The sequence below is a fragment of the Schistocerca serialis genome, chromosome 7 (genome assembly GCF_023864345.2).
Source record: "Schistocerca serialis cubense isolate TAMUIC-IGC-003099 chromosome 7, iqSchSeri2.2, whole genome shotgun sequence".
NCBI classification, from domain to species: Eukaryota; Metazoa; Arthropoda; class Insecta; order Orthoptera; family Acrididae; genus Schistocerca; species Schistocerca serialis.
Window position 1 is genome coordinate 192,298,233 of NC_064644.1, and position 21,420 is coordinate 192,319,652.

The 21,420-nt window shown below is 43.9% G+C and overlaps 1 protein-coding gene across 1 annotated transcript in view; it reads left to right on the top strand.

Moving 5' to 3' along the window:
• The window catches only part of LOC126412196 (protein groucho), a 697,281-nt gene that overhangs the window by 376,095 nt on the left and 299,766 nt on the right, over positions 1-21,420 (top strand). The window contains exon 2 of the mRNA XM_050081679.1: positions 20,463-20,560. Coding sequence (XP_049937636.1) covers positions 20,463-20,560 — 98 coding nt within the window. The remainder of the gene's footprint in view (positions 1-20,462; positions 20,561-21,420) is intronic.

Consider the following 21,420-nt stretch of genomic DNA (forward strand, 5'->3'; position numbering starts at 1 on the left):
TATGTTGATCCGGCTTCGTCAGTTGCGGCTGCAGTGCACAGGAGGTCGTACAGACAGTGTTGTGTGGTTAGATGAATCATTTTCCTTCGCATACCAGTTCGATGGTCGTGTCCGGATACTCCGCCGTCCAAACGAACGGCTACTCCAAACATGCATCGCGCCATGGATGCAAGTTGCGGAGGCAGTACAATGGGATGACTGAAGTCATGGGATATCTCGTAATATCGTTTCGGACCTCCTTTTGCCCAGAGTAGAGCACCACCTCGAAGTGGCATGGACGCTACATGTCGTTGGAAGTCCCCTGCATTAATACTGAGCCATGCTGTCTCTATAGCCGTCCATAGTTGCGAAAGTGTTGCTGTTGCAGGATTTTGTACACGAGCTGACCTCTCCATTATGTTCCATAAGTGTTTGTTTGGATTCATGTTGGGCGATCTGGGTGGCCAGATCATTCAGTCGAATTTTCCAGAATGATCTGTTCAAACATTTGTGGCCCACTGACAAGGCGCATTGTCATCCATAAAAATTCCAGCTATGTTTGGAAACATCAATTCAATGAATGGCTGCAAATGATCTCCAAGAAGCCGAACATAACTATTTCCAGTCAATGAACGGTTCAGCTGGACCAGAGGACCCAGTCCATACCATGTAACTACAGCCTAAAGAGTATGCAGCCACTAACAGCTTGCACAGTGCTTTGTTGACAACTTGGGTCCATGCCTTCGTAGGGTGTGCGCCACAGTGGAATCTTATCGCCAGCTCTTACCAACTGAAATCGACACTCATCTGACCAAGCTACGGCTTTCCAGTCGCCTAGGGTCCAAACGATATGGTCAAGAACCCAGGAGAGTCGCTGTAGGCGATTTCGTGCTGTTAGCAAAGGCACACGCGTCGGTCATCTGCTGCCATAGCCTGTTGGCTCCAAATTTCGTCAGCCTTAACGGATACGTTCGTCGTACGTCCCACATTGATTTCAGCGGTTATTTCACGCAGTGTTGCTTCTCTGTGAGCACTGACTACGCAAACGCCGCTGCTATCGGTCGTTAAGAGAAGGCCGTCGGCCACTGCGTTCTTCTAGCGAACAACCTTCAAGGAACTTCCTCTCCGGATGAAAATCCGCTTCGATCATGGCTCGACGACGTGTTATTCGCCTGAAAAACACCTGAGTCCTACTGTCACGGAATTTAAAAGTTACGCAGCCTTTTCAGACTGTTGTAAATAGTGGAGGATTTGATGGCTAAAGCCTCTGTCATGTCTGTCTGTTGTGTTTATTAAGCTTATCGGAAAACGCTGCGCTGTTAGTACATTGCCTTCGGAGAGCGACGAACGGATTCGTGACGCGATCTGGCACAAAGTGTTTTTTTGTGCGATCCTCACACTTCTACAGAATGAACCATCACTTGTGAGACAACGTAACATGGCTACAGTAGCCGTAATATTACCAAGAAAAGATGTGAAGGAGATGTGACAAAAACAGCTGCACCAACCTGATACTTCATCATCACGTAAGTGGCAAAGCCGACGCCGGTTGTCTATAGGTAAACCGACCCACAGCCCATGCCAAATCTACACAAGCGCACATCATGGGTAAGCCATACCCTACGTTGCAGATTCCGAACTTGTAGGCTTGTCGTGTGGCAGCTGCCTGAAAGAGGAAGCGCGAGGTCTTGCATTTCAGGCGATGCATGACGTGTGTTCAGATGCGCCAGCTGTGAGTACATTGTCTTCGGAGAGCGGCGAACGGATTCACGTCGCGGTCTGGCACAACGTGGTTTTTGAGCGGACCTCGCACTTCGACGGAATAAACTATCACTTTTGAGATAATGTAACACGGCTGCCGTGGACGTAATATTACAAGAAAAAAATATGTATGAGGTGTGACAAAAACAGCTGGAACGTCGCACCAAAAAAATCTTTCGGAAACATTTCTTAATAAACTTGGAATAAACCCATCGTTCGAATTTCAACCTAATAGTTAATTTAGTTGCTGGAGTGAATGTTATACACCAGTAATGTCCGCTATCTTCTACAGTCGAAAAGGACCTACGGCGTGAGTTGGGTGTAGGAAAACCATGTGTCATTAATGATTCTACCCGATTCATTCAATTCATACGATATTTTTTCAGGCAAAATTGTGGTGGCAGTTCGTTCAGTAAAGCGCTGTGGTAAAATACGAGCGACAGGGAACGATAAAATTATGACCTCGTTCGGGGTACTGAATCATAACGTGTTCGTACATGTGATGTCAATGAACTGTACATTTCTAGCGTCATGATACTCAATTTACAATGGGCTCGCATATCTCGCTTTTATGTCTCATGTCAATGAACTACCTTTCGATGCTATGTCGACCTGATGATGACTGATACAAGCAAGAGCTAAATAAAACATTATTCATGTGTTAACCTTTGGCGGTTAGATGACGTCTTTCCTGAATCATTTGTGAACCGTGGTGCACTACCTGAAAAAAAAAAAAAATCTTCCCGTTCGTCGACTGCACTGTTTGGAAAAGAAGCAGCCAAACGGGTTTTCGATGCGGACTGCGTTAGTCGAAAACACATCGCATGTGATCCAATCACGTTCTGTGTTTTGGTGTTCTGCTATGTGTGTGCCCAAAATTTACGAAGTGTACTGAATACTCATGTAAAATTTGCGAATGCAACTGACATTTTTCGTCTTTTCACATGTTGGACAGGCCTACTAACTTTATTTTATCATCTCTTGACTTCACGAAACTGTCAGGCAGTTTGGAACGATTTCCTGCAACACGGTAAAAAAACATGATATTGACACTATTCATAAACCGAAGCCCATAACTGATTAGATGGAACGAGGATAGCAGCCTTTCAGTGAAAGAAAAGCACTTGCGGGATACACTGAGGTGACTAAAGTCATGGGATGGCGATGTGCACGTATAGAGATGGCGGTAGTATCACGTAAGCTATATAGGACATGTTATTTTCGCGATCCACTTGGCCACCATCTTCAGGTGAGAATGTTGTCTGCTGATCTCGCCGAAACTGTTTCATATCGTAAACGGCGGACGTTAAACAATGAGGCGACAAACGTCATGGGATATTGATACTCATGTATACATATGGCGGTAATATCGCGCATAAAAGTTATAAAAGGGTAGTGCACTGGCTGAGCTGTCATTGGTACTCAAGTAATTCATGTGAAAAGGTTTCCGACGTGATTATGGCCGCATGATGGGAATTAACAGACTTTGAACGCGGAAGGCTATTTGGAGTTAGACGCAGGGGACATTGTATTTCGCAAATCATTAGACCTAGGGAATTCAATATTCCGAGATCCACAGTGTCAAGAGTGTGCCGAGAATACCACATTTCAGGTTGAAATGGTTCAAATGGCTCTGAGCACTATGGGACTTAACTTCTATGGTCATCAGTCCCCTAGAACTTAGAACTACTTAAACCTAACTAACGTAAGGACATCACACAACACCCAGCCATCACGAGGCAGAGAAAATCCCTGACCCCGCCAGGGAATCGAACCCGGGAACCCGGGCGTGGGAAGCGAGAACGCTATCGCACGACCACGAGATGCAGGCGCCACATTTCAGGCATTAGCTGTCATCACGGATAACGGCTTTTCTACTGACCGAGGGCAGCGGCGTTTGCGTAGGGTTGTCAGTGCTAAAAGACAAGCAACACTGCGTGAAATAACCGCAGAAATTAATATGGGACATATGCGGTGAAATTTGGCGTAAATGGGCTATGGCAGCAGACGACCGCCACAAGTGCTTTTGCTAACAGCATGAAATAGCCTGCAGTGCCTCTCCTGGGCTCGTGACCATATCGGCTGGATCCTAGACGACTGGAAAACCGTGGCCTGATTCGGTGAGTTCCGATTTCAGTTGGTAAGAGCAGATTGTAGGGTTCGAGTGTGGCGCAGACCCCACGAAGCCCTGAACCCAGTTTGTCAACAAGCACTGTGCAAGCTGGTTGTGGCTCCATAATGGTGTGGGCTGTATTGGCATGGAATGGACTGGGTCCTGTGGTCGAACTGAGCCGATCATTGAGTGGAAATTTTTATATTCGGCTGGCTGGGAGCATTTGCAGCCAGTCGTGGACTTCTTGTTCCCAAACGGGCCACAGTTGTTCGTTATTGGTTTGAAGAAAATTCTGGACGACTCGAGTGAATAATTTGGCCATTCAGAGTTTCCGACATGAATCCCATGGAACATTTATGGAACTTAATTGAGAGGTCACTTCGGGCAAAAAATCCTGCACTAGCAATACTGTCACAGTTGCGGATGGCTGTGGAGGCAGCACGGTTCAATATTTCTGCGGGAGGCTTACACCGACTTGTTGAGTACATGCCACGTCCAGTTGCTGCACTACGCCGGGCTAAAAGAGGTCCGACACGATGCTATGAGGTTGCCCATGACTTTTATCGGCTTTGTGTAAGTTTCAGTAGGTCCTTAGAGAATAACGCGAGATCTCATTAAACCTTACTTCACACTAATGAGGATGTAAGTATCAACCTCAATAATATTTTGGGGTGTAGCACAGCAGCTTACATCGATATTAGACTGTAAAGAAAAATGGCATACCTGCGGTTTTTAGGAATTACAACGTCCTTGATAGAACTGCTACTGTATTTTCGAAATATTGTCATTCATTTATTTTTTTACATTTTACAGCATGACGTGTCACTGCACCCAACAGTTTTTTCGGGTTGCAACAATGTTCTCAGTGTTGCTGAAAAAAACCCAAACAATATATGGATGTGGGTAATGCCTTTCAATAGCGTCAGCAAATGTAAAATCGACGAAGTACAGCCCTGAATCATATTCAGACGTATAGTTTAAGATAAAATGCATGCTGTTGGTGATCGGCTGTTATGGGCAATCTACTGTTTTTTTATACGGTAAAGGGACCGAAATTCGCTAGGTGATGTCCAGCACCGGCGATTTTCTGCTGCCTTTTAAACAAAATCTTCCGCTTGATTTAGTTACTTTATGATAAAAGAACATAATAATTATGTTAGAATGTTAAGTGTCAAGGAGAATGATGTACTGTTCCCCGACGATTTCTGATTGTAGTTGGATAACAGTGAAGCTTCAGTTCGGCACTTGAAGGGAGCCCTTTTACCGGAACAGTTATAACCGAGAGTACTGAAGAAAATCAAATGTGATATTTGTTTACAAGGAGGAGCCAGTTTCTTAACATAAAGCCAAAAATATGACGAAAAGAAGAGTCGTAAGAACAGAGAATACACTCCTAACATTAATTTTTATAACGATATGTGATTCAAGAATAAATAATATCTTTCTCACGGAATTGACCAGTTTTCTCCAGCGCAACGTTATTAACTATCAGTTTAGCGATGTCTCTCTCTCTCCCTCTCTCTCTCTCTCTCTCTCTCTCTCTCTTTTCCCTCCCCCCTCCCCTCCTGCTGCTCTTGTGCGTATTTTCGTGAGTAAGCACTGCGTAATATAATGTTATATTTTAACATAGAGCTGTTCAGAAATTCTGGATGAATGTATATTTTATCAGTAATATGAGACCGTTTGTGACCACAGTGAAAATATTTTTATTCTAATATTTTTAACATAAAAGCAATTATTTTTTGTCCATGGCGAGATGCTTAATGAAAGGCGAATCTCTAACACGTGACGTGTTCCCGACGTATCGCTTCCGTGATGGATTCGGTTTGTTCGCTGGTACACATTGTTTCCATTCGCTGCAGTAAATAAATCCTTACCACTTCTGCATGGAACGAGTGAGTTCGTCACCCGATGTTAGATTGTGTTTCTGTTGTCAGAGGAATTTTAATTTTCAATTCGAAATTAAAAATAGCGTTTGTTTTGTTGACGCGAACCTTTACTTTGTTATTACAAGTGTAAATCGATGACGTGTAAGCAGAGTCGCAGCCATCATTTGAATAATTGTCGCCTGCGTGTTTGTTTATTTATCGAGAGAGAGTGGCGCGCATTCGTGTAGCGTAACAACTCGAGGCGACAGGCTATGCCGACGCCTGACCCCCCCCCCCCCCTGCTCTGCCACCAACGCCATCCCACCCATGTCCAGCCAACTTTGCGCCTCTCACCCGCGCCGCTCTCTACGCCATATCCGCTTGACCGTGCGAAACTATCTATCAACAGACTATAAACATGTGTTAGCGTGTTTAGTATTCACTGTGAATGTGGTATGTAGAGATACTGTGTGTTAACTGACTAAAGGAGAAAAATACGCTGCTGAAAAAGAGAATTAGAACACCATTTTAGTGGTTTCCAATTCACTCAAGATTTATTGTTGCAATAATGCATATGGAGTACATGAAATGATTACATATACAGACCAATAACACGAGCAGTTCTGAGGTACCAGGTATAGACTGATGCTGAAACACCCATATTAGTAGGTGGTGCAGCCTCCACGTAAGAGTTGTTGGTTGACGAGTCGCACGAGTCACTTCTCGTCCCATCATATCACACACGTGCTTGATAGCACACAGTATGGATGGCATGCTGGCCAGAGAAGTTGCAGCCGATCTTGCAGAGCACTTTGAGTTTGATGAGCAGTGTGTGGAAGAGCATTATCGTGTTGGAACAACACATCACCTTCTTGTTGCAAGAACGGCAAAAGAACGGATCTAACGACATTCTGCGCGTACCAAGCACTGGTTACCGCCCCCCCCCCCCCCCTAGCATCAAAGGTGAACGAGAGTTGTAGCTTATCCACCCCTGACCACTGTGTCTTGAACGAATTCACTCTGCGAGACAGTGCTCACCAGATCTACGTCGTATGCGCAAACGACCACCACCTGCGTGCAGGCTGAATCTGCTTTCATCGCTGGAACCCTCGGCGCGTCATTCCGTCTTGCAAAGTGATGCTGTGGCGCAAGTGGAAGACGGGCAGGAGTTGTGCGTGCCCATAGCCCCAATGCTAGTAACCGGTTCGAACAGTTCGTGTTGACACATCTGGGCTCACGAGCTCTGTTAGTTGTGCTGTGATAACTGTATGATATGGCACTGCTATCCATACAATACGACGATCCTCGCAGGCGTCTGTGATACGTGGACGAACATAACCTCGTTTACGGGTGTGAGAATGTTCACGTGACCACTGACAGCAGTATCGTTGCACAACTGTCGCAGAACGTCCAGCTTGTGTGGCAGTGCTCCGAAAGGGCCATTCCGCCACTCGGAAGGCCACAATTTGACCCATTTCAAACTCGCTCAGTTGGTTGGAGGATGCTCGACTGCGTCACCGCCGCATGGTTGCCTGCCTGATTCCCAAGTTTTCACCACACTGAGCCTTTTGGCTGAGAGCATTCCCTATTAAAGGATAGACACAGATGGCGCTCTGGAAGCTATGCCACTACGCTATCCATTGGCCAACGACGTTGAGACCATTATCAGTACACCCCTTATCCTCCAGGTAGCATAAGCCATCATCGGATCAAAATCGTCGTCGTCTTTCCAGGTGTACTATTTTTTTCCAACAGTGTATAATAATGCATAAAATGAAGCGTCTAAAAATTGAGATTGACACGAAGTGGAAATTTCCAGATCAGAAGTGGGTGGACGAGAAACGCAAGGATTTACAGTGGAGTTTAAACTAAAAGGGACGGGTAACGCGTAGTGCGTAGAGAGGGACAAGGAGAATACATTGCAACGCTGCCAGTTTGAGCTTTGTCCCACGGCAGACGGTCCATCGGAACGTTCGGTAAATTATCAGTGTTCCTGCTTAATGTAATACCTAATGGTTTTGCTTTATTATTGTTGTGGACTTCAGTCCGAAGACAGGTTTGATAAAGCTCTCCATGCTACTCTATTCTGTGCAAGCCTCTTCATCTCCAAATAACTTTGCACCTTATTTCCATTTGGACCCACTTACTGTACCGATATCTTCTAAGTCTCTCAGTGATGCCAAAGGTTTTGGAAGGAAGAGCGGCTGAATATAATGAACACGCGCTACAACGGGACAATGGATTGGTTCCATTCAAATGGATTGGTTCCACACTCACGCGGTCGGCCACTGACAGGTCCACAACCCCAACCACTCCTCGTCCACCTGAAATCGACGTCCGTGCATGTCTCTCTTCATGTCGCCAAAGATGTGAAAATCATATGGTGAAAGATCTGGGGTGTACGGAGTACGTAGCATTATTTCCCAACTAAATCGTTGGAGCGTGGCCTTCGTCCGATTGGCAATGTAGGGGTAGGCGTTATCCGCGCAACAGGACGCTTCCTCTACTCGTCGAGTTCGTCGAGAGCGTTATGAAGACACTTTGCGGAAACTACGACGCGCCATAAAGTCAGCCCAGGAATGCCGTCGGACGGAATCTTCCTTTTGCAAGATAACGCAGCGATTTGTTTGAGAAACACTGCAACATCCTCCATACAAACCAGATCTTTCACCGTGTGATTTTAACAATTTTGGCGACCTGGAGAAAGACATGTGTGGACATCGATTTCAGTCTGGCGAGAAAATGCGAAAGTGGGCGGGGTTCTGGACAAGTCAGCGGCCGACCGCGTTCTACGAAAAGGGAATTGATCGTCTCGTCTCCCAGTGGGATAAATATCTTAACGCGCGTGGTGATTACTTTTGAATGGAACCAACCCATGGTTCTATTGTGGCCGGTGTTCGATTTTCATTGACTGCCCTTCATACTTGGGTGAGACCGTGGATTTTCACGGCGAGACCAGCAAAATCTGTTAAGGGAGCTGCTAGTCGAGAACGTAAGGTTGTGTGAAATGGACGAGAGTACATTTCAGTATGTGCTCGAAAACGTAACTCCTCATATTACTAAGCAGAATACTCACCTCGGAAATGCTATAGCCGCAGAAGGCAGACCTAACGAAACACTACTATTTTTTACAAGAGGGGAAAGCTGCTCTAGTTCAGCACTCGAATACCACAGTGTGCATTGACGAAAATAATACCAGAAACGCATGAAGCCATTTATAAAGCATTAAAGGAGAAACATCTAAAGGCAAATAACTGTTTAGTACGTACTATAGCCATCAATAAATATTTTTATTTCTACGAAAGTTTTAGTAGGTTTTCTTCTTTATATCCTGTGGGATGCATCTTGATCCTACTTCACAGCTAATGGCCTCCTTAATTTCTTTCCTTTTTTTATACCGCTCTCGCTTATTCATATTCTACGAGGGTCATTCAGTAATTAAGGAGACAAATTGTTCTGGGGAAAGACTGTTAGTAGGGTACATTTGGTACTTTTATGGCATTAAGTTGGCATCACTGGGACGAGCCCTGATCTGCTGATGTATCAACATTGTTTTGTTTATAACTCCAGAACACATTTCACGATGGCGAGTCCGCTTGAAACGTCCACATTAGTTGAACAACGTTCTGTTATTCGTTTTTTACTTGTTGAAGACGAGAAACCAGTGATTATGTACTGTAGAATATCTAAAGTTTATGCTGAAGGTTGTATAATTATACCAATTTTTACAGTGTTAGGAGCCTTCTCAAGTAGGCTCAACAACAGACTGGCCATGGGAAAAACCGAACGGCTGAAACCGATATCAGTATTTTAATTCTGAATAACTGGTATGTATAGGTATTTGTTTGGTCTCGGTTGAAACAGATGTTTTAATTTTTTTATTTTTTGCTACTAACCGGATAAAAAGAACCGGTGAGTCAATTCATCACATTTTTTTTAAAAAAAACGAGTAATGTTTGCTCGTAAAAGTTCAGTTGCTTTGTTATTATAGAAAATGGGAAAAGCGATCAGTGGTATTTTAATAGCAATGCTGCTGGCAGTTGGAAACGATTAACGGACATATGACATAAGAATTGGCACACCATTGCTGACAGTGATGATGTTCCCACTGCCATGTGTCGTGACTTATCAAACGATGCGCGTGCATGTTCAGTGTGGACTGGTTTCTCATTTGTGAGCCAATAATGTACCTGTTGCCGTCAGGCGAACTCAAAAATAATTGGTGTCTGCACAGATTGTGGGAACAACAAGATAGGAGTAAGAAAGTTGTTGAGTGAAGGGAAGTAATTTGTTGTGTTGCCGTTCTTCTACAATTAATAGTAGGAGATGGTCTGGAGGACATTAATAATGAAATTTTAAAAAGCGTAATAAGCGCAGTAAAATCAGTCGTGATATTTGCAAAGCAGAGTAATGTATTTGTGTGGGATCTCAGGGTGGGGGACGAACGGGAGGACAAAGCAGAGGGAAACGTAATGCTTTTGGATAAGTCAGCACAAACAAGTTGAAATATCACCTAAGTTATGTTGAAATGTTTTTGAAACTGTCGCCATCAACTGGTCTACTGCTACCCAATCCCTAGGAGAATTCTGGAAGCGAGTACATTACCAGAAATCTTGTTATTCCCTTAGTAACCACTCCCGAAAATTCATCTCAATCCTAAACATAGTTCAGACAAAGTCCTGTCTAGACAGCTTCTGTGGAACCTTAAAAGAAATAAGGGCAAAATTATTATAGTTCTGATAGAAATTCTTCACTGTCAAATCTACGGTGTAAAAAACATGTACTTGGTCTCCCTCATTGCCAGCAAAGCTGTTGAAAATGTGACATAAGAGATAAACATCTACTTGGGCGAAACCGGCAAACTTTCGCCTCTGCTTCAAAAGCAGGAGCCTAGGACAGCTGCAAACCCTCTTTGGTCATCACTTGATGAGGAAGTAGCCAAGAAGGATGGTCTAGCGGAGCCTGTTGTCTCCGAATGAAATAGATGAAATAGCTTTGCTTTCAGCATCCTTTACTACCCAAAAGCAGTGATTCATTATTTAAGTTTCAACTGTTTCATGTTCCTGTTAAAAGTTACACTTCGCATTTTTTGATAGGGCGTTGTTATGTTTGTAAATAAAAAATCAGTTGTGTTGAAATTCCTGTTAAAAAGTGAGTAAAAACATTTGACTACAAAACGGGTTTTTCATTCGAAGTAATTAGAGAAAAACCCGCTACATAAAAAATCAGTTGTATTCAAATTCCTATTAAAACTGAATAAATATATTTGACTGCAAAATGGATTTTTCATTTAAAATGATTAGAGGAAAAAACTCTGTAAATTTTATACATAAGCTTATTATTTCTCTGCCATTTTTGTGAGGATAACAAAAGAGAAAGGAAATATGGCAACAGTAATAAATTCAGAACTTAACAATTCATTCATAATTTATAATAAAACTGGAAAGTGGCTGATCTGCTGCATGTGTCTGTATTATATGTCCTTATATGCTTGTAGCCCTTGGAAACGGACAACTTAACACGGAGAATAGAGAACTGCACTGACTATTCGTAATGCCCAAACAGTGGTATGTTCCTCTATTACAACATGATTTTTAAGCAGACTATCAAAAACTGATATTCAGTAGGAGAATGCTGGGGGTTGTTCATAGTATTCAACCACACTTTTTATTTTCTACGTATATTGAAACTTCAGAATTTGTCATTTTTTTCATGACGTCTACGTTTATTACTGTAAAAAATGGCAGCAAAACACCGAAAATCGGTTATTTCAGAAACCATTTATTTTCAGCGGTTTTAACAGGCTGCTGTAGATGAAAAAAAATGGTATACCCGAAAACCGGTTCTTTCAGCGATATCCGCTCATCCCAACGACTTCGAACAGATTGAGAGACGCGCTGTTGCGATCGTAACAGGTCGGTATAGACCATGAGATATGCTCGGGGAGCGTACTTGTGAATCCTTGGAAGAAAGACGACGTATCTACGTCTCGGGAAACTCTTTTTGGGAAAATTTAGAGAACATGTATTTTAGGAAGAGTGTGTGTGACCATTATGCGGTCACCATTGTATATCTCGCGTAGGCATCGTGAGAATAAGATAATATTTATATATAATATATATAATTATAATAATATAAGAGGTGTATCGGTTGAGAGGCCTGACAAGCCTGTGGTTCCTGAAATGGGGCAGCAGCCTTTTCAGTAATATCAGGGGCAACAGTCTGAATGGCTAACTGATGTGGCCTTGTAACTTGATCCAAAATGGCCTTTCTGTACTGGTGCTGCGAATGGTTGAAAGCAAGGGGAAACGACAGCCGTAATTTTTCCCGTGGGCATGCAGCTCTACCGTGTGGTTAAATGATGATGGCATCCTCTTTGTAAAATATTCCGGAGATAAAATAGACCCCATTCGGATATCCGGGCGGGGACTACTCAGGAGGATGTCGTTATCAGGAGAAACAAAATTGGCGTTCCACGGATTGGAGCGTGGAATGTCAGATCGCTTAATCGGGCAGGTGGGTTAGAAAAGTTAAAAAGGGAAATGGACAGGTTAAAGTTAGATATAGTGGGAGTTAGTGAAGTTCGGTAGCAGAAGGAACAGGACTTCTAGTCAGGTGAATACAGGGTAATAAATACAAAATCAGATAGGGGTAATGCAGGAGTAGGCTTAACAATGAATAAAAAAAAAAAAAATAGGAACGCGGTGAAGCTACTGTGAACAGCATGGTGAATGCATTATTGTAGCCAAGATAGACACCAAACCTACACCCACCACATTAGCACAAGTTTACGTGCCGATTAACCCCGCCGATGATGAAGAATCTGAAGAAATATGTGGTATAAAAGAAATTACTCAAATTGTTAAGGGAGACGAAAAGTCAATAATCATTGGGGACTGGAATTCGAGAATAGGAAAAGGAAGAGAAGGAAAAATAGCAGGTGAAAATGGTCTGGGGGAAAGTACAGAAAGAGGAAACCGTCTGGTAGAGTTTTGCTCAGCTCATAATTTAATCATAGCTAACACTTGGTTCAAATATGATGAAAGAAGGTTGTATACATGAAAGAGACCTGGAAACACAGTAAAGTTTCAGATTCATTATATAATGGTAGGACAGAGATTTAGGAACCAGATTTTAAATTGTAAGACATTTCCAGGGGCAAATGTAGCCTCTGATCATAGTTTATTGGTTATGAACTGTAAATTAAAACTAAAGAAAGTGCAGAAAGATAAGAATTTAAGGAGATGGGACCTGGATAAACTAAAAGAACCAAAGGTTGCAGAGAATTTCAGAGAGGGCATTAGCGAACCATTGACAAGAACAGAAGAGGAATACAGTAGAATGGATACTCTTGAAAGATGAAACAGGGAAGGCAGCAGAGGATCAAGTAGGTAAAAAGACGAGGGTTAGTGGAAATCCTTGGGTAACGCAAGAGACATTAAATTTAATTGGTGAAAGAAGAAAATATAAAAATGCAGTAAATGAAGCAGGCCCATAGGGAATACAAATTTCTAAAATATGGGATTGAGAGGAAGTGCAAAATGGCTAAGCAGGAATTACTATAGGACCAATGTAAGGATTTGGAAGCATATATCACTAGGGGAGCGATCTTTGGAGAAAAGAGAACCACTTGCATAAATATTATGAGCTCAGATGGAAAACCAGTCCTAAGCAAACGAAGCAGAATAATGGAAGGAATATATAGAGGGGCCATACAAGGGAGATGTACTTGAGGGCAATATTACGGAAATAGAAGAGGACATATATGAAGATGAGATGGGAGATCACTTGTTAGAAGCGAACACTGCCGCAAGAATTCTATGCTGCAGTCTCTTAACGCCTTGTCGGACGATAGGATAAGTGTTTTAAGTTAACAAGGGAAGTCTGTTGAAACAAAATAAATTTCATGCTGATCTACTATACAGGACCTATATGACAGGGTAAGAAGTACAGGGTGATTCAAAAAGAATACCACAACTTTAAAAATGTGTATTTAATGAAAGAAACATAATATAACCTTCTGTTATACATCATTACAAAGAGTATTTAAAAAGGTTGTTTTTTTTCACTCAAAAACAAGTTCAGAGATGTTCAATATGGCCCCCTCCAGACACTCGAGCAATATCAACCCGATACTCCAACTCGTTCCACACACTCTGTAGCATATCAGGCGTAACAGTTTGGATAGCTGCTGTTATTTCTCGTTTCAAATCATCGATGGTGGCTGGCAGAGGTGGCTGAAACACCATATCCTTAACATACCCCCATAAGAAAAAATCGCAGGGGGTAAGATCAGGGCTTCTTGGAGGCCAGTGATGAAGTGCTCTGTCACGGGCTGCCTGGCGGCCGATCCATCGCCTCGGGTAGTTGACGTTCAGGTAGTTACGGACAGATAAGTGCCAATGTGGTGGCGCTCCATCCTGCTGAAATATGAATTATTGTGCTTCTTGTTCGAGCTGAGGGAACAGCCAATTCTCTAACATCTCCAGATACTGTAGTCCAGTTACAGTAGCATCAACTGACGCTGACGCCTAGTCAACAGCGCCTCAAGCGAACAAATGTACAACTAAATGAAACTTTATAGCTCCCTTAATTCGCCGACAGATAGTGCTTAGCTCTGCCTTTTGTCGTTGCAGAGTTTTAAACTCCTAAAGTTGTGGTATTCTTTTTGAATCACCCTGTATTATAGGGTAGTGGAAGACTGCCTTGCAGGAGCTACATATGAGGATAGGCACAACTTGGGGAAGATTGACATATATAGAGGGGGGGGGGGGAATTAGGCAAAGAAAGGGGACTGGGAGCGAATGGATTGGGAGAAAAGGGGAGGAGGTGAGAACAAAGAGAGACAGAGGAGAAGGAGATGGGCAAAGAGATGAGGGAGGAGTAAATGGATTGGGAGAGGGGGCAGGAGGGGATGGACAGTGAGAGGGGGCAGAAACAGATGAATAAGAAGAGGTGGGGTGGAGGAGATGAATAGGGAAAGGCGAGCAGGATGGAATGGACAGAGAGAGGGGTGGGTAGGAAGACAGGAATAGGATGAGACAGGCAGGAGGATATGGACAGGGAGAAGGGAGAAAGAGGAGGTGCCGGCCGCGGTGGCCGAGCGGCTCTAGGCGCTCCAGTCCGGAACCGCGCTGCTGCTACGGTCGAAGGTCGAATCCTGCCTCGGGCATGGATGTGTGTGATCTCCTTAGGTTTAAGTAGTTCTAAGTCTAGGGGACTGATGACCTCAGATGTTGAGTTCCATAGTGCGCAGAGCCAAAGAGGAGGTGGATACGGAGAGAGGGGGAGGCTGAGGTATATAGAGAAAAGGAAGGAGAAGGAGATAAACAGTGGAGGGAGGGAGAAGGGGAACAGAAGGTAGGTGGAAGGTGTAGAGGGGGAGTGAATGGGTGGAAAAGGAAGAGGGGAAAGGAGGAGATGGACGAGTGAGGGCGAGGAGGATATAGCAGAAGGAGGTGGTAGGAAGGTACGGTTGGAGAAAGGGGGTGGAGGAGAAGATGTACAGATAGAGGGGGAGGATTATGTGGATAGAGAGACGGGTGGGTGGGAGGGATGGACCCAGAGAAGGGGAAGAGAAACGTGGGCAATGTATGTGTCAAATGCATTCGCTAGCGAGGCCACGGGGAAAAGGCTTGTACATAATAAATTGAGCAGTTTTATCGATTATTATTCTCAAGGTGTGCATACTGACAAGTATGTCATCGGCATGGTGGATAAGACATTTCGCCACTTTAAGGGTGATACGACAGACGCCGGCTAATTCAAATCAGAGTGTAACGGAGGTGGAAGAAAGCAGGATGTGTCCGCGGTGGGCAGTGTGCTGGCGAGACCGGAGCGTGCCTGTGTGGGGGCGGCAGCAGAGGGGGGGTTGTCGCAGCAGGTGGATGGATGTCGGTGCGGCCTCCCGCAGCTCTTCAGGTATCGATCTCTGGCGCGCGAGCGGCGAGCCGAGGTGTGCCGCCTGCGCCTCTGTCTCTTTCTGCAGCTGTCCGCCGCTCTGCCTGTGGCTGCGACCGCCCCCTCCCCTTGCCCCTCTTCAGCCGCCCCTGCAGCCGCTGGCATCTGCCCGAGTACTGCGAGCTCCACTCCGGAGCCGTTTCCCTCGCACACGTCCGGCTATCCAACTTCTAGCCGTCGCTTACGTCTATACAGGCTGCTCCACTTATCTTGACGCCTCCAAGTAACTTTTCGTCTAGGAGCAAACTAAAGAAAAAATGTATCAAGCAAATGTTGTTTTTTCTTGTTGGGTCTGCCGTCGGGTCACGCAATCACCTTAACGTCGTGCAATCATCTTCTGGTGAGAACGTTGTCTGCTAATTTCGCCAGAACTGATTCGTATCGTAAACAGCGGAACTTTTATACTGAGGTGACAAAAGTCATAGAATAACGATATGCATGTATACAGATGGCGATAGTATGCCGTATACAAGTTATAAAAGGACAGTGCGCTGGCAGAGCGGTCATTTGTAGTTAGATGATTCACGTGAAAAGATTCCAATTATGCCGCACGATGAGAATTACCACACTTTGAATGGGGAATGGTAGTTGGAGCTAGACGTATGGGACATTTCATTTCGGGAATCGTTTGGGAATTCAATATTTCAAGATGAACAGTGTCAACAGTGTGCCGAGAATACCACATTTCAGGAATTACCTCTGACCACGGACAACACAGTGGCCGACAGCCTTCACTCGAAGACCGAGAGCAGCGGCGTTTGTGTTTTCCGTGCTAACAGACAAACTGCGTGAAAGAGCCACAGAAATCAATGCTGGACGTATGACAAACGTATCCGATACGACAGTGCGGTGAAATTTGGTGTTAATAGGCTATGGCAGCGGACGACCGACGCGAGTGTCTTTGCTAACAGCATGACATCGTCTGCAGCGCCTCTCCTAGGCTCGTGACCGTATCGGTTGGATACTAGACGACTGGTAAACCGTGACGTTGTCAGATGAGTCCCAATTTTAGTTGGTAAGAGGTGATGGTAGCGTTCGATTGTGGCGCAGACCCCACGAAACCGTAGACCCAATTTGTCAGCAAGGCACTGTGGATGCTGCTGGTGGCTCCATAATGGTAAATAGGGAAGTGAGTTTAAAGTCCCGTCGACATCGAGGTCATTAGAGACGGAGCACAAGCTCGGATGGTTTCAAGCATGGGGAAGGAGGCTGGCCGTGTTTGTTCAAAAGCACCATCCTAGCATTTGCCTGGAAAATCACAGAAAACCTAAAGCTGGATGGCTGGAAGCGAGTTTGAACTGTCGTCCTCCCGAATGCGAGCCCATTGTGCTGACCATTGCGCCACCTCGCTCGGCCCCATAACGGTGTGGGCCTTGTTTACATGTAATGGACTGGTCCTCTGGTCCAACTGCTTTATGGATGACAATGCGCAATATCACAGGGTCACAATTTTCCACGATTTGTTTGAAGAAAGTTCTGGAGAATTCGAGCGAATGATTTGGCCACCCTTACGGCCTGCATGAATCCCATCGAACGTAATCGAAAGGTCAGATCGTGCACAAATTCCTGCGCCAGCAACACTTTTCCAATTATGGTCGGCTATAGAGGCAACATGGGCTTCATATTTCTGCAGGGGACTTCCAATGACTTGGTGAGTCCATGCCACATCGAGTTGCTACACTACGCTGGGCAAAAGAAAATCCAACACGGTATTAGGAGTACCCCATAACTCTTGTCATCTCAGTGTAGTTCATCACTGCTTGTTATGCCTCTGTCTTTCGACGTCATAGAGGTACAGACAGCACAGTGATTAGGCGGCTAAAGAAATTATCTTGTTCGCCGTGACACAGTCGCAACAATTCCATTGCTCCCTTTTTGAATGGGTAGTCGCGTATCCTAGCGGGAGTCGACCTTTGACAAGATCAAAATGCACTGCAAGATGTTGAAAACTGATCGATTACTGATTTCATTTTTCCCACTCTCTTCCCCCAGTCTTCGAGTACTAGGTGCCCCATTTATCTTGCGATCCTTCGTGCTTCACGGAGATGCGTGAGCCACTTTGTTTTTCGTCATTCAGGTCTATTCGACAGCTCTGGAAGAGTCTGCACCAGCTAACCACTGTGTCATATGATGGTGCGTTGTTGCCACTCACTTCCACCAACTGAGGATTTATGCAGCGTTGTCAAATGCAGAAAATCGATTACCGTGTGACATTTCACTTTATCAGTGGGCCTCTAGCGACGTGATACGGTACTGTGGCGCAACACGGGGAACAGCGGCATAGAGTTACCACTGTGAATAATTTCGTAGGCCTTTGAATAAGTCGTTTAGTCATTTGAACAAGTCGTTTAGTGAACATCTATCATAACGATACCAGTGTAATTGCAACATGTCCAATGCTGCCATTGGCGTGAAGGGGGGAGGGGGGTTTGATATAGCAAAATTTTTGATCGAACTAAGGCAGGAACATTGGCTATACTTTTCATTGTGAATTCAGTTCATGCTTTCATGCTCGTATTGATGCAATTTTTCTTTTTTGTTAATTCCGAAAGTTGTTACTTTGCATTATGCAAATACATTTATTATACATAAGATTGCATTTGCTCGACGCAAATATAAATGCTTATATATGTAGGAAACCAGTAAACCCATATTAAAGTTTTTCACTTGTTGGTAACCTTGAAGTTCTCGAGTAACTGCGTCTTTTCATGTGTTAACATCAGAGATAACTAAATGATACAGAATATCGTATTCGGCGACGAACCGGCCGCTGTGGCCGAGCGGTTCTAGGCGCTTCAGTACGCAACCGCGCTGCTGCTACGGTCGCAGGTTCGAATCCTGCCTCTGGCATGGATGTGTGTGATGTCCTTAGGTTAGTTAGGTTTAAGTAGTTATAAGTCTAGGGGACTGATGACCTCAGATTTTAAGTTCCATAGTGCTTAGAGCCACTTGAACCATTCGGCGACGAGCGATGTCAGCGAGTTGTTGATACTTTACTTTTTGAACACTTATGCTGTTATGATGTGCATAAAAAATGGAGAAGAAATCCGTGTTGCGTTAAATGTGGAGTGAGCAATAATAACCTATTTAAAACTGAATCATTATTGGTACTACCAACAGAAGTCAATAAATAAATCGCAAACGCCTGGTTGCCGAATATCGTTTTAAATTTCGTGCTTATATGTATCTAGAAGGTGGAAACACATGTCGCGTGGAAGGTAGCCGATACACAGTATTACACGACGAGTGTTTAATGATCTGCAGTCAGATCAAGATGGCAGGGGTGCTATAAGTGTGTACCCGTTTAGGACAACGCCATCTTTGTGAGCCGAGCGACTCCTTGTCCACAGAGGACGTCCATAGCGAAACTCGTCCCATGTGTGATTAGAAATTTATTTCAGAGATCGTTGTGCTCAATTGTATAAAGGAATTGAGCAAAGGATAAGAAAAAGTCACAAAAAAGAATGGTCCTGGCCCGTGATGCTTATGCGTAATGGCACATTTTTTCCCAGTCTACGGGAATTTCGCTACCCCCATGTCTGATGGGTCTTGCGGGTTGCAGCAAGTTAAGGAACAAAATAAACTTGTTATATCGCGAGAGATCACTTGTTAGAAGCGAACACTGCCACAAGACTTCTATGCTGCAGTCTCTTAACGCCTTGTCGGACAAAAGGATAAGTGTTTTAAGTTAACAGGGGGAGTATGTTGAAACAAAATAAATTTCAGGCTGATCTGCGCGGCTCTGATGCGTCTATCCCAGGTTCCAAATTACATATTGACCCTCTCTCGTATTACATCCTCTAGACATATAATTGTGGGATATACAGTGTTAATTATTGCTGTAAAATTATTGATTAGTAAATGTGAAATTAGGTTTAAAATTTTACAAAGCCTTCTATCAATGGAGCGTAAGCTGCGTTCTGTACAAAATGTTAAAATTCAGTAAAACGGTCTCTATCGCAAGTTGTTTACTGTATTTTGATTGGCAACCGATTTCTGAACAGTTGACGCCCGTGCTGTTACGGATCCAGCTCCGTCCACCGCCAGCAGCCTCCATCAAGGTGATTACAGCTTGAAGATGCTCTTAGATTATAGACCGAAACTGGTTGCCAACCAAAATGAACATCTTTTGAATGATTTCTTGAAGCCTTCAGCTGCCATTTTCTTTATTTTCTGTACGATTGTACAATTTCGGCCTTAGGCCGTTTTCAAGTATTTTGCGGATGATTTTTTGTTAGCAGATTGTATCATATGTGTCGTTGCTCCTATGACATCATGTCACGCTCATAGGAGCAACGACGCATATAACATAATCTGCTGCCAAAAAATCATCCGCAAAATACTTCAAAGTGGCCTAAGGCCGAAATTGTACAATCGTACAGAAAATAAATAAAATGGCAGCTGAAGGCTTCAAGAAATCATTCAAAAAATTTATCGCAGCTGCGGACCCTATCGCATTAAAAGTTATAAAATGAACGTCCGTTGTGATAGATACTGTTTTACTGAATTTTAAAATAATATTAGCTGTTTTTATGTTCTTTTTACGACAGTATTTATATTGATCATTTAACATCGACGTTTTAGAGTCGACTTTTATCATCCATCGATGTATAGATGACGGTGATGAATTGGAAATCAACGTCGGTGACTTGCCAAGTTCGCACGCACACCCCTACCTCGGCTGCGTTGGCAGTCAGCTGGCGACTACTGCTGCTGCTGCTGCTGCAATTCAATAAGGCGAGCGAGGAGGCGTTACTAAGGGCTGCTGTTTGTGTCCGCAGGGCCCTCCGCCGCAGCCTGGCCAACTCAAGTTCACTGTGGCGGAGACGTGCGAGCGCATCAAGGAGGAGTTCAACTTCCTGCAGGCGCAGTACCACACGTGAGTACCACCTCACTGCATACCCTACCTTTGCCAGCAAGGTCGCCGGATCTGAGAACGCGTTTGGAGCACTGTGGTCAGGGCCCTCCAACCAGCTCAGGATGTTGACGATCTAACACGGCAGTTGGACACAATTTTGCACGATATCCCTCAGGAGGTCGTCCAATAACTCTTTATCTGTCAATGTCGAGCCGAATAACTTGTTTGCATAAGCGCTAGAGGCGGACCAACGCGTTATTGCCTTTCTCAGTTCGTGAAGCTTCTTCTCTTGAATAAAGTATCCAGTTTTTCTGAAACTGTAATCATTTGTCTGTCTGTTCATGTACATCACACCTATCGGTTTCCATTTCATTCGGGTAATTCCTCCGTGATGTGTCTTCTTTTTGTCTTATAGGGTATTATAATAATGCTATTACAAGTTAAAAACAAATTGAAATAGAAAATATTGACAAAGAACAGAAATTTGTTTTCAAGACAAAGCATAAACCCATTTCACTTACAAATATCACGTGTTCCATCGTAGACGAGTTTCTTCCGTTTTTTTATACAAAGATGGTGCACATCCGAGAAAGAATGGCTTAACCGTCCCCAAGTTATGTAACTAGTTTTAAAAATATACGGAATTTTACTCGCCGTAAATCTCTTTAACTAAAGAATTAACAACATTCTCCACATATTATATAACGTATAATATGTTATATAATTTATTAAATTTAATATACGATTATTACACAGAACTTAAATATGTAGAATTGGTAATATTTAGAAATGCTACCGGAAACACAATGTCATGGCTCACAACAGCAAATGCTGTAGAAAATGGTGTTCTGTTGTGTGCCTTTCTTCATGTGATTCTAGAA